The sequence below is a fragment of the Manihot esculenta genome, chromosome 11 (genome assembly GCF_001659605.2).
Source record: "Manihot esculenta cultivar AM560-2 chromosome 11, M.esculenta_v8, whole genome shotgun sequence".
NCBI lineage: Eukaryota > Viridiplantae > Streptophyta > Magnoliopsida > Malpighiales > Euphorbiaceae > Manihot > Manihot esculenta.
In genome coordinates this window covers 25,278,456-25,294,683 of record NC_035171.2, presented here as the reverse complement: position 1 = coordinate 25,294,683, position 16,228 = coordinate 25,278,456, and the positions used below count along the sequence as shown (strand labels likewise).

The 16,228-nt window shown below is 34.4% G+C and overlaps 1 protein-coding gene across 5 annotated transcripts; it reads right to left on the bottom strand.

The window, feature by feature from the left end:
* Positions 1–3,572: 3,572 nt before the first annotated feature.
* LOC110626870 lies at positions 3,573–14,758 on the bottom strand. 5 transcript variants are annotated; one of them, XM_043961747.1, is made up of 14 exons: positions 14,447–14,757; positions 13,568–13,854; positions 13,321–13,437; positions 12,509–12,573; positions 12,308–12,413; positions 11,300–11,371; positions 10,352–10,411; positions 10,101–10,230; positions 9,838–10,022; positions 9,500–9,684; positions 7,742–7,869; positions 7,334–7,608; positions 5,757–6,000; positions 3,573–4,589 (listed from the first exon to the last, which is right to left on the bottom strand). In XM_043961747.1, exons 2-14 carry the CDS (start codon positions 13,835–13,837, stop codon positions 3,835–3,837), a joined length of 2,592 nt encoding a protein of 863 aa, XP_043817682.1. In that variant the 5' UTR covers positions 13,838–13,854; positions 14,447–14,757; the 3' UTR covers positions 3,573–3,834. The 5 variants fall into 5 exon arrangements, with proteins under 5 accessions (XP_043817682.1, XP_021628712.2, XP_021628713.2 ...); XM_021773020.2 differs by having other exon boundaries at positions 13,568–13,845; XM_021773019.2 differs by lacking the exon at positions 3,573–4,589 and adding an exon at positions 4,596–4,818 and having other exon boundaries at positions 14,447–14,758.
* Between the last annotated feature and the right edge of the window lie 1,470 nt (positions 14,759–16,228).

Below are 16,228 nucleotides of genomic sequence, written 5' to 3'. Positions count from 1 at the left end.
GACAGACCATTCATTAATCTAACCATTTGTTCTACCATAGAGGCCTGCACCTATTCCATCAAGGAAAATTGTGGGTTTTTCCTTTTGTCTTGAAATAGGACATTATGAAATCTAGATGAACATATATCAAGAAAGATAAATGACATCATAAAATCTAGATCAACATGTATCAAGGAAGATTATGTAAGGTTTATTATGAAATATATTTTTTTCATAAGTTGAATTATTATGTATTTAATTTATATTTTCTTTTAAATTAATAGTGTCATTTATATTAAAATTTAACTTGCACATGTTGTTCAGCAAGAGCAAAACTGCACAACAAGAGGAATCCGGCGGTGAAATTGTTGTAAATAGTTTGAAACTAATTAATATGACCATAATAAATATATAATTTGTATATAATTTTTAAATTTTTATTATTATTATTTTTTAAATAGGAATTGAGAGAGTAGAACCTGAGATCTCTCAAATGCACTTATCAGACTATGCTTGTGAGTACAAATTTTTTTTATTATTATTAATCTGTAACTTTTTAATTTTTTATAATATTTTAATATAATATATTAATCACAATAAAATAAAAACTTTAATATATATTTTATTTTTATTTTAAATATATTATAATTGAAAATTTTAAAACTAAAATTTAACCATATTTTTAAAACAATCAATAAAAAAATTAATATATCTCTATCTTCCTGACAAATATTATATTTAAACTTACAATATGTCTTCTTATTTATATTTCTATAGCATTAATAAATAATAACATTATTTATATATCTATATAAAGTTAGACTCTAAAATAGATTGATGAGAGATTAACGAAGCACTTTTATTAAATTTAAGTATGAGAGATTAATAAGTGATACTATTAACTCCTAAATATATTTATAATTTTTTATATATTTATAATTTTATTTCTATATAAAATAATAATTAATATATATAATAAATATAATATATATTTTTATCACTTTTTAATGCATGACTTTTGATTTTTTATTATTTTTTAATATAATCAATATCTTATTATTTTTAATATATTATATTATTAATATTATAATAAAAGTTTTATTATATTTTTATTATCAAAAGATTTAATTGTATCTTTTATTTTAATAATAAATAAAATATTAAAAATATATTTATAAAAATTGAATAAACACCGTATAAAAAAATATTTGGACAATAAAAAAATAGATAATTCTCCCCACCACCACTACCATTACTACCATCCACCAATCATTAGAATTTAATAAACTTTATTTGTTTAAAAATATAGTTTCTTGAAATAGAATTTGCTATTAAATATTAATAATATATGATAAATAAGTACTAAAATCTTTAATTTTTTTGTTGTAATTGAGTTGATAATGCATGAATTTATAATTGATTACTATTTTGAATTTAAAAATTGAGAGAAAATATTTTGCACCTCTTAATAGATGGAATGAATTTATGAAAAAAGAAATATTATTTTATCAAGTAATTTCATATAATTAAATAATTTTATATTATTTTATACAATAATAGTGTAAAAAACTTTAATCTGCACAGTATGCAGAAAAATAACTAGTATTAATTAAATATAATCAAATATCTAATCTTTTAATGTTGTGTGTATTTGTGCTGTCATATGAATAATTTTAAATGTTAAATTAAAATCATATTAACCAATGTTCAAATGAAATAATGTTAAATTTTAACCAAATGGAAACCAATATTTCAGGACAGTAAGCAATTTTCCAAAAAGCGAAAGGTAAGCAAGATCTCTGTCTGCCACATTAAACCAAGCAGAAACACCTCTTAACTATAAGAAATCAACACCATTATCACCAAATGCCATCACCAACACATACAATCCCATACCCAACCTGACTAAATTGTTAATAGATATATAACATGCACCCTTACAGTTTTGACAACAAGCCAACCTACATGGGATTTCGATATCTCAAAGATTTCAATATGGCACTTCTAGCAAGATAAGGGTGGCGGATCATTGACAAACCTGATAAGCTCCTCTCTAGACTTTTAAAAGGAAAATATTTCTCTAATTCTTTTTTTCTAGAAGCCAGAGAGGGGAGCAGGTCTTTATGGGGATAGAGAAGTATTATTTGGAAAAGGAATATCCTCAGAAGAGGCCTAAGATGGCAAGTTCGGGATGGTAACTCTGTTTTATGCAAAGCTAAGTTGTGTTAAAGCAGAGTGAAAATGTTAATTTTATTTTATCTTTCCCTATTGGTTTTTGCAGGTAGGAAGACAAGCTAGTGTGGCATTTTGAAAGACACAGGAATTGCACTGTGAATTCGGGATATTATATTGCTTGCCAGATTAGGAAGGAATCCTCTAGCGCTTCTTCTTCATCTCCAGGGCCTTCTTCCCTTCAACACTTGGAGTCCTTGTGGAGAAAATTTTGGAAGATTAAATTGCCCAGTAAATTAGCAATTTTTCTTTAGAGTGTAATTGCCAAAAACTTACCTACTAATTTGGCCATAAAGAAGCGACTCCCTTCTCTGCCTCCAGATCGTCACTTTTGCGGAAGAATTGAATCCACCAAACACCTCTTTCTTGAGTGTCTCAGAGCTGCAGCAGTAAGGTTCCCAAGAGTTAATTCAAATGGTTAACAAGCATCATTTGGGGTATTTGGAAGGCTCGAAACAGTATGGCGTTTAAAGCAACATCAGTCCCCACAGGACACCATTAAAGCAGCCCTTAGCTATCAAGATTCCTTCATTGCATCTTTTGATACGTCTACCCATGTCTCTCTGCTAATGTGGGAACCTCCAAGGCTAGGGACCTTCAAGATCAATTCCGATGCTACCATTGATAGGGATTCAAGAAGAGGAGCAACCACTGCCATTCTGAGGGATCATAATCGATAAGTTATTGATTGGAAGTGTTCCATCTCCCACAACATATAAGATCCTCTTATCATGAAGAGCATAGCCTGTCAGAGAAGCAATTATGTTGGCATACAGCAAGGGTGTTAATTATCTAGTCATAGAAGGAGATTGCAAAGAACCAGTGGCCATCTGGAATGTACATTATGACATCAAATATTATAGTAAACCATGGAATCTATTTCCTTGAGACGCACTGCAAATAATGGTCCTCATGTGTTGTGCTAGCTAAGGAAGCTTAAAGGAATCGAGTTTTTACGACTAGTCAAGTTGTTTAGGCCTTATTCGTTAGGGACAACTTTTGTACCTAACTTCTCTGTCTTCGGGGAAAAAAAAATCAGCTATTGAAATTTCCTTCGTAGAATAACAATTCCTTCTTAGAATAACAATCTAACATGAATCGGAAATTCCAGAATTTTTAGCTTTTGGACTAGAATTCTCCTCACAATTTAATTTTTCAACACCTCAGTGCTCCCTTGGCATTCAAATGCCATAAAAAATAATAATTAATCTGAGCAAAGAGTTGAAGGCCATATCCCCTAATAATAATTAAAAAAAAGCTAAAATTACTAAACCCCAGACAAATTAAACCCAATATTCAAAACTTAAAAGAGAATCAAGGAAAAATCCAAACCAACCCTACAATTCAAAATGACCGCAACCTGAATAAATGACGAATCAAACTAGATAATGGGGAAAAAATATCAAATGATCCTTATAATAACTATTCTATGACCATCAGCTCTAACAAACCAATCAAATGGCAAAATGTACCAACTGCCAGACTGATGAAACGCGATGCAATTACTAATAATTTCTCAAGAAAAAAGGGCAAGATTACCAGATAAATAATCTTTTGATTGCAACAAAATACAGGGCACGTCTATGACTCTCCTTTTAATGTATAACAACTCTGGCCTAGATTCTAATCAGAATCTGGATCAGCATCCACAATATCTGGAAAAGTCTCTGCTGACGAGTCACCATCTGATTCAAAACCAAATACTGATTCTTTTAGAGCAGTAGATGATGTTGGGGCAGTTTCATTACCACCATCTGTGATGCCAGCCTGAACTGGTGCAATTTCCTTGTCCGTAGAAACTAACCCACCAGTTTCTGAAGCTACCCTTGTTAGTTCCAATTCAGGAACTTTCAAATCATCACGGACTTCAGAAGTTGTGGCACCTTTAAGAGATGTTTGACCCCGAAGCTGCATCATGTGTTCTTGAACTTGCTGTGATTCATCAACTATTTCATCACCAAAGTTTCCCATCTCTACATCTGCATGAGCTATTTTTAGCTCCTCCTTACTTCGCCCAGGACTTGTAGCCAATGAACCTGCTTGAACTCCCACGTATTCAGAAGGTTTCGTGATGTTTATATTTTTACCTTGGCCATCCACTGGAGTGTCAGTTTCTTTGCTACCACCTAACCAGCTCTCTAGATCATCATCTGAATCAGAAGATCCATGCCTAATTTCTTGAATTCCACTTGAAAATGGTATGCTGGGCTTCTGACCACCAGAGAAAAGCATCTCTGGAAATCCATGGTTAACTTCATGGGAAGATTTTGCAGAGGGAAAATCTGCCAGTGGCAGGAAACGAGGATGTATAAGTACTTCCAAGGCCAAGAGTGCATAAGAACATAATTCGGAAAGTTTTGTTCCAGTTTTTTGCCTTCCTGTAGAATTTAATTCATATCAGTAAAGCAGAAGATTCATGTTAATTCAAGTGCATGCAAAATCATGGTCACATCAATACAAGAAACCCTTTTCAAGGAGCTTGTATAGCTGCTGTCAACAACATGGTTTTAAATCGCGACCGTGACTGCGAAACAGGCCTGTAACATTCATAAGGCAATGGTAACAGTCTGTCGCTACACAATTTTTTTTAAAAAATTTGCAAAGTTCCTGAAATTAACAAATATTTAAAGGTGCAATCAGAACTAAGTTATATAACTTAATAATAAGTATAAATATATCAAATAAACACAAAATTTACAATTTTAAACATCATGCATAATAAGTAACCTCAATCACCATTAGAATGAGCGTTTAACAGGTTCTTGAGTACATCCACTTTATCTTCTAATAAAACTTATCTAACATTTTATCTTCTAATCATTTTTATTTATACATTCATTACAAAGTAAAAAACTAAAAGGGTTCAAAAAAAATCTAAAAATTATTGAAAAATAATAAAAACTTAAGTTCTCAGTTTATAATCAAAGTTATCTAACATTCTAACTTCTAATTATTTTTATTTTTTCATTAACTACAACAATGATTCAAAAAAATATCTAACATTTGTTGAAAAAAAAAATAAAAACTAACTTTTTTGCACAATAAATTTTGAAACCACTCTAAAATATAGAGTTCTTAATTCTTGAACAAGTAAACACAGGAATCTCCAATCCTTAGTAATAAAAAATTTAGGAGAAAGTTGAGAAGAGAGCTTGAGAATTGAGAGAAATCTTTTTCTTTTTTTTAAGTTTTGGCAATTTGGCTTGGGAAAATGAAGTGATAAGGCTGAAAAGAGAGTTTTCAAGCCTTCAATTATTCAAACATCACATGAAGAAGGCTGTCCCAGAAAGAAGACAGCATTTTCTGCTAATTCCTGCAGAGAAAAAAAGTAATGGCTGTTACGGACGTTAAATCACGGCCTGTAATGGTCGTGACCGTTATGTAATGGCTGTTACTCTAACAAAATTTTATAGCCGTTAAATAACCGCCTTAACGGCAACAACCTGCTCCAAAACCTGTAAATCACAGCCGTTATGTAATTATTTAAAACCATGGTCAACAGTCAACACTTATCAATAATAGTCATTAAAAAAAGAGGAGTTTACCTCTTCGATAAACCTCAAGACTTTGTGCTAAATGTGGAGGGCGCACACGAGATGGTGACAGAAGAGACGCCAAAAGTGCACGTAAAATTGCAAGCTGCAAATCTGCATGCGTTGAAGTGGGTCCATTAGGAAAGAAACAGTTACTTTCCTCATTAGCCCATCCCCCTTTAAAAGAATCTACAGCCATATTTATTAAAAGATTATCAACGTTTGACCGCCAGGATTCAGACCTGAAAGCACCCCCCTGTGAAAAGAATGTTGTAAATTATAGTGTTATAAATTTAAAAATGGAGAAAAAGCATCTCTACAAGGAATTTGAAACTAACTCCATAAGAGGAATAGCGTACATGTATTACAAAAAGGTAAATTTTCCTTCTGCTAGAAATGAAGCATGGAAAGAAGTTGAATGCAATGAGATAATGTGGGGAAAAAATGCTAATATCAGCAATTAATTTGAAAAGAAAAATGTATTTTACATCCCAATAGATAGAGAAATTTAGCTTGATAATTATGCTTATGCTAGTTCAAGTGCTAGCGTTTTAAGTTATTTCAAAATGGAATAAAACAGAGAGAAAAAAAAATTGAGGAACATGAGAGGTTATATGGAGCATCAACAAGCCAAATCATCATGAGAGAGCATCACACACGTTGAATAGAAGAGCAGTGGTAGACCTGTGTCATAATAGTGTTATAGAATGATTAAAAAAAAGATATCTACTCATTGAAATTTTCAACAGTTTGTAACAGGATCCAGCTTTGTGAAATACTAACCCAAACCAGTTGACTGTCAAACATAAAAATCAGAAATGTCATTGAGAAGACATGGGTCGATAATATCTACATAGACATCTAGCTAGTGAGCTAAGCATGCTAAATAGAGCTTCAAATCAGTTACATGGCGCTGATTTTTCGTATGTGTTACAATATATAAACAGAAAAATGAATTGACTATTCCTTTGTCCTTTCATTTGGTATCTGCATTGAGAGCACAACTTCAAGGTTCAATTTACAAACCACACTCAATTTGTTCTGTTTGAACCTATAAAAATACATAAAAATTACTAAACAATAATGAATGAATAAAATGTTTTAATTTTTTCAGCAACTGAAAAGTTTTCATATCATATATTTATTTTAAATTAAATTACAAATCCATCCTGAAAATTAAGTTGATTTCCTTGGGAACCTAATTTTTACACCCAAAAAACAAAACAAAACAAGAAGGTACTCTACTGTGAAGGTCACATCCCAACTAATGACAATCGTATGCTACCGTGAGATTTTGAAAGAAAGCACATTTTTTGTTTTGCTGTGTCCATTATATGGCAATACCTATCTAAGGCCAATTAGCAACTTGCTCAAAGCCCTTAAAATCAACAGGCGTGGTTTAGAAAAGCAGCAGTTGCATTAAAAGCCATTTTGGCCCTCTGTTACCATTTCTCCTATATGACAACATTTTGAAATTGTAGGTTGCAAAATCCACTACAGCTGTTAAATAACAGTTATTTATGTTCTTTTCCTTTAAAAATAAAAAGAAGGAAACCTGCCTCCAGTGAGCATGAATGCTGTAAACGTACCATAGTTAGAAGAGCTTCTAATGTCTCAAGTGCAGCTATCTTGACAGACATCAGAGTTGCTGCATGACTCTTGGGTACTTCCACTTCCAAACTATTTCGATAATACTTTTGCTCTAGAGATCCAGTTGGCCCATGTTTCCTTCTTTTATGGCAAGGCTGCAGCAAAGCTTCAGAAGGGTCCATTTGGTTTACACTAGAAGATGTATCATCACCATTAGGATTTAAGTCAAGAAGCGCATTGTTGACAACTTCCTGGGATAGATATATTGCTATCCCTGATAGCACCAAAACAGATCTCCATAAGGGAAAGAACCAAAGGAACACACACACACAAATAGAGAGAGAGAGAGAGAGAGAGCTGTACAAAGATATTTTTGCACAAAAGATACTCCAAAAACTTCTACATACCAACACCCATGGATATCAGTAGCATCTTTATGATTGAGTAGATTTTTATTCTCAGTTCTGATAATTGACATCTGCTAAAATACTCTCTAACAAGTCGCACAACATAAGCAGCATGTGGCAATAGTTGACTGCAAACGGAAATAACAAAATGGGAATAAAGTCAACAACTAAATTCTCCGAGGAAATTGAGAAACAGAAAATAGGATAGAAAAATAAAGAAACATATTTCAGTATTCCCAAGTTCAGATGGATTAGGCAACAACCTTCTGAACATAGAACAAAAATCCAACAGAATTTAGACAAGTATAACAAAGTCAAAACTTAAGAAAGTATCATACTCCATACATGATAATGATTAATGTCTCATTGCCAAATATGAAAGGAATTTAAACAAAAAGAATCATCAGCAACAAATATTTTCTCTTGTAAAATATACAAGGTAAAGGAGTTCATAAAACTGCACAGTTGCATTACTTCAAGCAACTGTTGTCATATCTTTCTAAGGTCTATTAACTCCAGGATAGAGCAGCTAACATTTACTTGTAATTTTCTTCCACATATGCTCATGGCAGATTTCAAAAGTTAAATGAGTTTTCAGGTGAAAGTTCACTTGAAAAAGAGGCATAATCCTCATAATTTGCATATACAAATCACAAATTGGAACTATAATGAAATATTTGAAAACTCATTAAATTTCAAGAAATTGAAGTGGGGTGATAGAAAACAAATGAAACCACATTTGCAATTGGTTCCGAACTTCTCAATTAAGCAGTTGATGAAAGAAGTTCTCTTCCAAGCAGTCATTCCTCCCTCTCCTCTCAGTGGACCATCCCAAAGACCTTTTCATTGATAACTGGTCTACATATGGAAAAGCAGATGGAAGGGTAGTTATCCAAGCTTCTGGAAAATGAGGTGCGGTGGTATGAAATATTTCAGGTTTGGATAATCAACAGTAAGTGATTGTAGAAAGTAAAGGACTGAGAAACACTTTCTCCAACTGTTTGCACAAGTTAAAGACCAAAATCCAACATACACCCCCCCTGCCAGGCTGCTCTTCTTTTGGGATACTTTATTCAATTCTTTGATTTTATCAATGTAACCATATACTTATAAGTGGTATCAACACTATCCAACAGTAGGAATTATACCTCATGTGTCTACATTAAGGTTGCAATGGCATACTAAAACGACGGCAACACAAACTAAACATGTCTACAACTGCTAAGGTCCAATTTGAACCATTCTAGTCCTAATGCTCCTCTCTCTCTCTCTCTCTCTCTCTCCCCCTCTCAAACTACAAACTACAGCCTTCCAGAGAGAAAACTTCTGGTGTCTCCAGCCAAATATTTTAAATCCTACAAAAACTGGTTTAACCTTGTTATATTGCTAGTTAAATGCTAGCTCATTGATGCATGCTTACTGGATGATCCCTTCCCCTAGATAAAACAGCTATTAATTATCAAGTTTGGGGACAACCGAGAAAAATTGAAATTTGAATTAAGATTCAAGATGGTGCCATTAGCCATTAATTGCTATTTATTTCTATATGGAATATTTTATCACTCAGCTTCTTCTAGTCCTACAACAGAATTAAGTCAACCTTAGCCAAAGCTAGAAAAGCCTTCCCTAAAACCATGCATACAAGCAGTACTAGGCAGATTTTCCAAATCTGACATCCATCAAAACTGCTCCTTTATAAAAGATTGTAATCATCACAAAATAAAGCACATGATCCGAAAGCAATATTTTACACTTTACCTGCGCATTCCCTTTATGACTGAAATAAGAAGTTCCATACTGTAAGAATGCAGAACCGGAAGTTCAGAACAAACGAACTCTTGGTCTGATGCAATCACAAAGGATGACATAACTTGTGGCAATGAGCCATCAACCATCAACACTCTCTCAATAAGGGCCAAAAGTGAGCGAATAGGGACTGTCACCTGTTAGTGAATCATATGAAATATTTAAATACCAGAATCATCTAGATCAATTCTTCCTTTGAAATCTAAAAGAGCACAAAGTTAAAAATTGGCTATATAAGCATCCTCTTTCAATTAAAAATCTCAAAATAGGCAGCAATCATGCTGAAATACCTGCACTGAATATGAAGTTGCAAGCATTGTACAACAGCAATGCATCAACGCTTTGATGCTTGATATCTTAGATCTCTTTCTTGCCTTCTCTGATGTCTCTTCTAACAAGCTGTGACCCCACAAGGAAGTTGGAGCAATCTCTCCTGGTGGAACCAATAACCTAACAGCTTCATCCCATTTAGTTTCTGCAACACATTTAGAAAATTTGTTATTAACATCCTTAAGAGAACCACCAACAAAACCAATATGCTATAAGCAAATACCTTCTTCCAGACCATGGAAAATTTCAGTCAAGTAACTGTTCACCAATAATAGAATCTTTCGCATCATTGAAACCCAACTATCATCATCTCCTTTCGATTTAGGAAGTAATGCTAGACAATAAGCAAGCTTCTGAACATTGAAAATCGAGCAGAATATGAAATATTACAGATTCCATTCATCTGAATGCAATAAGTTGCTATCCTAATCATAATCCAGCAATGACCAAAGCAGATAAGAAGAGAAACATTACCTTAAGCATATTAAGGCTGCATTTTCCTGACAAAATTTTTGATGCAATAACAGATTCAACCTACACGAAGTGATGAAATCATTATATAAGAATGCATTGCCCCCACATCTAAAATTTTGGAACTAGAGTCCAGTTGAAAACAAAATAGCATCTAGACTACTTAAATATTGAATCCATACTGAAATCTATTATATTTAAGGCTTTTTCTTCCTCATAAAATACCAACTGAAAACTATTATCATATGATGTGGAAAAGGAACGAAATGCGAAATGAAGGTAGGTTTGAATGAAATATATTGATGGTAGGCTTCCCATAGCACATGCTAAAAATTTACAAGATAACAACCATAAAATAACATGAGAAGCAAATGCCAGCAACATGGACCATTGATACAAAGTTGAAAATTGAAAGACTTTGCTAATTCTAAACTATCTTTTCTAATCAGCTCGTTAGTTTACAGTTTAATGTGATACATTATCACAGTCAGCATTATACTGGCCATATTTCCAGGAAACCACCACTAGGTTCCCAGAATGTGCTTTCAAATTATTATATTTCTGCATCAGGTCAAGTCCCATGTGGAAAGGTTAAGACATGCACAGAAGAGGTGTAAAACCAAACCACGAAACGGCAAGCAATGATGATATTACGAGCTAAGGTTCCTCTTCATGTTCTTTATAAGATACCTGCAGACATAAATATGTATATTGTCCACATATACATGTGCATGAGTGTATACAGTATACAAACATGTCTTTACATGTATGTGCTTGTGCAAGCACATATTTGTATGCACACAAGCATAAAGCAACATAGATAATAGATTAATCCATGTTTGTGCCTGAAACATGCAAATACTATTACGTAAAGAATACAGATTTTGTTCATGCAGAGGAAGGGAAAAAAACTGGAAGGAAATATCACAATGTAGATAACTGGTAACATACAGTGTCGTAATGACGATGAAGGGAAGCTGGAAAGGAAGTAATAGCAATGCATAGCAGATGGAGTGCTCCTTCCTGCACAACTTACAACAGTCCAATTATGAAACTTCAAGACAGAAAAAGCTCATGTAAATAGGTAGCATCAAGGACAAAAGCAGATAATTTGTTCAATAAGGGTGGCCCAGTGCATAAAAGCAATCCCACATTTGTGGACTTTGGGGGAGGTTGTTGTGCAGAGGGTCTGTTTTTGTGGGTTAAACCCATGATATTAGGTTACAAATGGAGTAACCTACTGTTACAGTAAAGCCAACCTCATAATATCTTCACTAACATTAAAGAAAAATAATCTACAATCTAGTTCATTAAAAGTGTCATTTGCTGCCAAGCTAAAACAAATTGTGCATATGAGTTATGTGTATCATTGATGTGTGGGTGAGTCCATATGTGTTTGCATGTGGGCGTGTGTGTTTGTGTGTGAATATGTGTGAAAGCGAGAGAAAGAGTAGGCATGACTAAATTTGAAATATCATTACTTATGGGTCTATCCACTGTTTCATTATGATTGATGATATAATGAAGCAAGTCACAATATTTCTCATCACTTGAATTTAAAGATAAAGCATAAACAAGAGGGTTAGTGCTTAACGCAATAAATTGTACCCAGAATCCTCTAAAAAGCTCACATTTATGGTTGAAAATGATTGGACCTAGGTTTGGACATAGATAATAAAGCAATATCCTTAGCCAATTCTCCCACAACTCAACCAAAGTCTATGTTACTTTACAACCATATGCTTTTACATTGTAAAAGATTATGCAGCTTTCTAAAGAATTTAAAAGGCTAAATGCCATTTTTGACAGAATTCAAAAGGCTAAAGAAGAAAATGCTAGAACCGATTTTCATGATATCTTTCAAATATAAGTAGACACCCAAAGAAAAAGACAACAAAAAAGAAAACAGTAGTAATGATTAGATAAAAGTTAATTTAAAGTATCAGAAAGTCCACTTACCCACACATTCTCTGAACTATCCTCTTGCAACAGCCTCAGAACAGGTTGAATAAGTTTTCCAGCATGGGAAGTTCCATCCTTCTTTGCATTGGGAAATCCAGCTAACCTACCTCAATAAATATACAAATTACTGAATACATCAATTATTATGGAATACAAGATACATGATGTTCAGACTTCCCTCGTGCTTAAGAATATTACCTTGTCAGTAAATCGGACATTGAGGTACAAGAAGCCACCTTCACAAACTGAGAATCTGCTGGTGACTGTTTAATACACAAGATACCACCATTCTATGTGAAAATTCTAAACAACACAAATATATCATACAAGTACTAACAAACAAACAATAATCAAACATAGAAAAGACAGACAATAAGTTTTACAATACCAAAGATGAGAAAATATTCCACTTTTTTTTGGTAAAATTACAATAAAAGAAGACAAAGACGATGCATTTACTTTTGCTATATCAAGTTAATGATCTCAAAACCATGTAATAATGATTATTTCACATGAATTGCTGAATCAGACACTTGGTCTCACATTTATCCTATCAATTGAAGATTTGGTCATTTGGACAACATTGATAGTATACTTCTACAAAGCCATCCCTTAAAAAGTATGGAATGCCAACCTCTTAGCAACTTCCTTAACATATGCTACATAAGTTTGAGGATTTTTAAAAAAAAATTGATTGAAAAATCAATTGACCACTGTATAGAGAAGCAAAGACATAAACTTCACCTGTTGAATGATAGATACTTTCTTTATATTTACCAGTTTTTATATTATGGGTATTCTTTGTTCCATAATTCTCACACAAACAGCAATTTGGGTAGCTAAATAAAATGTATGAACTTCTATGGAACAAATTGACAAAACCTGGGTACTTGAAACAAATTTAGAACAACAAAATAAATATCCTTCCAAAGACCCAGTGAGATAGCGAAGATACTCCTTAAAACCTACAGAACCAAAGTATGACGCACCATAAATTTTAGTTTCTATACCTGAATGTGTAATAGAAGTTTGTCAAACCAAACAGCATATGATGCTAGAAAGCGTTCAGAGCTGCATTCTTGAGAAGTCACCCCGAGCAAACAGATACCTGCCCAACATTTATCTGGCTAGAAAATATCAAATATAAGCCCATTGAATCTCGTGGGAGTATGATTCAAATGAAAATATCCTTGACTTTCACATATTAAAATTTAATAAGGCCTCCACTAACAATTCAAATAGAAATTGGAAGGGTACCATGGTAGAGCTTGAGACTAGAAATAATAACCGATTGAGCCAATCATCAACAGCAGATTTCCAGCGTTCAATTAGCTTAGCATCCATGGAACTGGTGAAGGATTCAGCTAAAAGCTTAAAAGTTTGGACATTGGAGACAACCCTTGACAGCTTCAATGGTGTACCAAGTGGCTTCTTCTCGTCCGGGACATCTTCCTTCAACAGTGTATATAGCATGCGAGGTCTCAAAGCAAAATCGTACATATCCTTCAAGTTCTCCAAGGTTGCCATTGTCGCACCTGCAAAAACTGAGTGAAAGGAGTTATGGCTATGAATTATAGAGAAAATTACATTATAAATTCACTTGGAGGATGTGGGTTTATTTTGATTAATTTCCTGCGCTAATGTGTTATTCAGATGAGAAACTTATATTATAAGTGCATGTGGGAGCATCATAATCTCCTGAACTATTTCTTTTCTTTTTCTTGTTGGCACTACGATTGTTTATTCATCTCTATCTATATTTGTTTTGCAATTTGAGAATTTTGAGTTGATGAATTGGCACTATAATTTGGGAATTTCAGGCTGGTAATTCGGATTCAGACACCCGAATTCTAAAACTTTTTGCTATTGAATTGAAATAAAAAAAAAAAAGGGGCTGTATTATTAAACGGTTTGGGACGGGTACATTCAGAAACCCATTTCAATAATCTCACAAAAACTACTCTAAATCCATTCACAATGGTCTTTACTTCAAGAATTTTTCAATAATCTCACTAATAAACATCAGTACATTCACATAAATCTTAGCACTTTCACAAATTTCAAAAACCCACATCAATAAATCTCACAAATCTTAAAAAAGACATCTGAAACCACAATCTCAAAACCCGTTCGAACCTGCAGTGACTGAGGACGTAGACTGGAGTGGCGAGGCGCAGCGGCGGAGTGACTAAGGATGAAGACCAGCGGCCAGGAGCAGCACTGAACAGAGGAAGGCTGGACCAGCGGACACAACAACGAGGACCAGATAGAGCGGCGGAGGAGAGCGAAGAAGCAACCAAGCAGATGGACAATCGACGGGAGGCGCGCGGCTGTGCCAGAGCGAGCGGCGGAGGAACGTCGGCTGCCTCACTGAGAGAAGGGGTTGAGGCGTGTTGTTTCTTTTTCCTAGTAGTAAATGTGAATTAAGTAGGGACGGGGATTTAAGTGTTTTTCTCTTCTATAAAGAGATTTATTTAGCCTTCGGAAAAGGTTTTCTTTAAGGCAGTGGAAAATGTTTCAAGGTTTTTTTTATTATTTGTTTTTCAAAAAATCATAATCTAAAAGGTAAAATTAAAATACACTTACAATTATAAACTAACTAATACACATTTATATTAGAAAAAAATGACCTTAAAAGCCAAATATTTAGAGTTATGGTAATTTTATTCAAATATTTAATTTTTATAATTTAGTTTAAAATTAAAAAATTTTATATAAATTTTATTTTAATAAATTAAAGAAATGTGCTTTTGATGATGTGGTATTGTATATGATTTTTTTTTAATTAAATATAGATACTACTTGATGATCTGAGATCCAATTGAATAGGGTTTTACAAGGGTTTTGTATCACTGAATAAGGCTTGAGTTTCCTGAGGAGGGGACTCCTCTTTTATACATTGTCTTGCTTGCCGATGGCGTGTGAAGGTCTCTCCAGGATTGGGCCACGCGTCTCTGCCATGCGGATTCGGAGGTACTAGGGTATCAGCCGCCTGCTCCATGCGTAACGGCCTCTGATTCTCCTCGTGCGTACGTTCGAGCGGATCTGCCAGGCTGTCTGGTGAATATTATTCCGGATCCTGGGCTGGGCTGAGAGTTGGGCCGGATGCTAAGCCTGAGTGGAGAGGGTCTGCTTCGTGCGGGCCGGGCCAGCTTGAGTGAGGAAGATGGGCCGAGCCCGGCCTTGAAGGTTGGATGAGCCAGGCTTGTTATGCATATCAAGTGTGTGGACCCCTACATCGTGGGCCTTGGGCTGTGGTCAAGCCCCTGGTCCGGGGTGAAGGAATCCAGCGGTCATCAATTGCCCCTTCACCTTCTCGGCAGTTATTGCTCCAACTGCCGAGGGGGTGAATACCAAGAACTATTATGATCGCGTCTGTTCGGGTTCAGGTACCTTAATAACATCCTTTCATCTTTCAGTCGTTGCGTAGTTTCTGAATTCTATCTGCTCTTTCCTCTTTCTGTCTTTTCTCTATTTTTCTTGTCCTCCGCCGCCTTTACTTTCTTGTCATCATTATCTGGACATCTCCTTTCTTTCCTTTTCTGTGAATATCTTTTAAAAATCTGACGCCATTAGCTTAGAGTCTAGTGTAGCTCTGTCCCGTGCTAAGTCTTCAGGCTCCGAGTATATATCAGCGCCAGCTTTTATTCATTCTTGAGCCTTCTGTTGAAGCGAGAAATTCTTGTTTTATCTGTGGCAGGTTTATCCGACGCCTTCTTCAAACAGATTGCCTTGTGCCCCAGAGGTTTGCCTTGATTGTGCTCTTATCATCTTAAGGGAGAACTGTTTCTGACTTGTCCCTGTTTTGAAACTTTTTGCAGTTCCTGAGATAAATATGGGTCAGTTCAAAATTCTTGAAAATTTGATGTTACCTCTAAGGCGTCTGGAGGGTGCATTGAAGATCCTTCGGATATGGCA

Excerpts from the sequence above, each read along its gene's own strand:
- LOC110626870 (XM_043961747.1), bottom strand. The coding sequence starts at position 13,837 with ATGGCAACCTTGGAGAACTTGAAGGATATGTACGATTTTGCTTTGAGA. Across the intron at positions 13,438-13,567 it reads TAGTCTCAAGCTCTACCATG|CCAGATAAATGTTGGGCAGG; the intron begins GTACCCTTCCAA and ends GATATTTTCTAG. Across the intron at positions 7,870-9,499 it reads GTCATAAAGGGAATGCGCAG|TCAACTATTGCCACATGCTG; the intron begins GTAAAGTGTAAA and ends TTCCGTTTGCAG.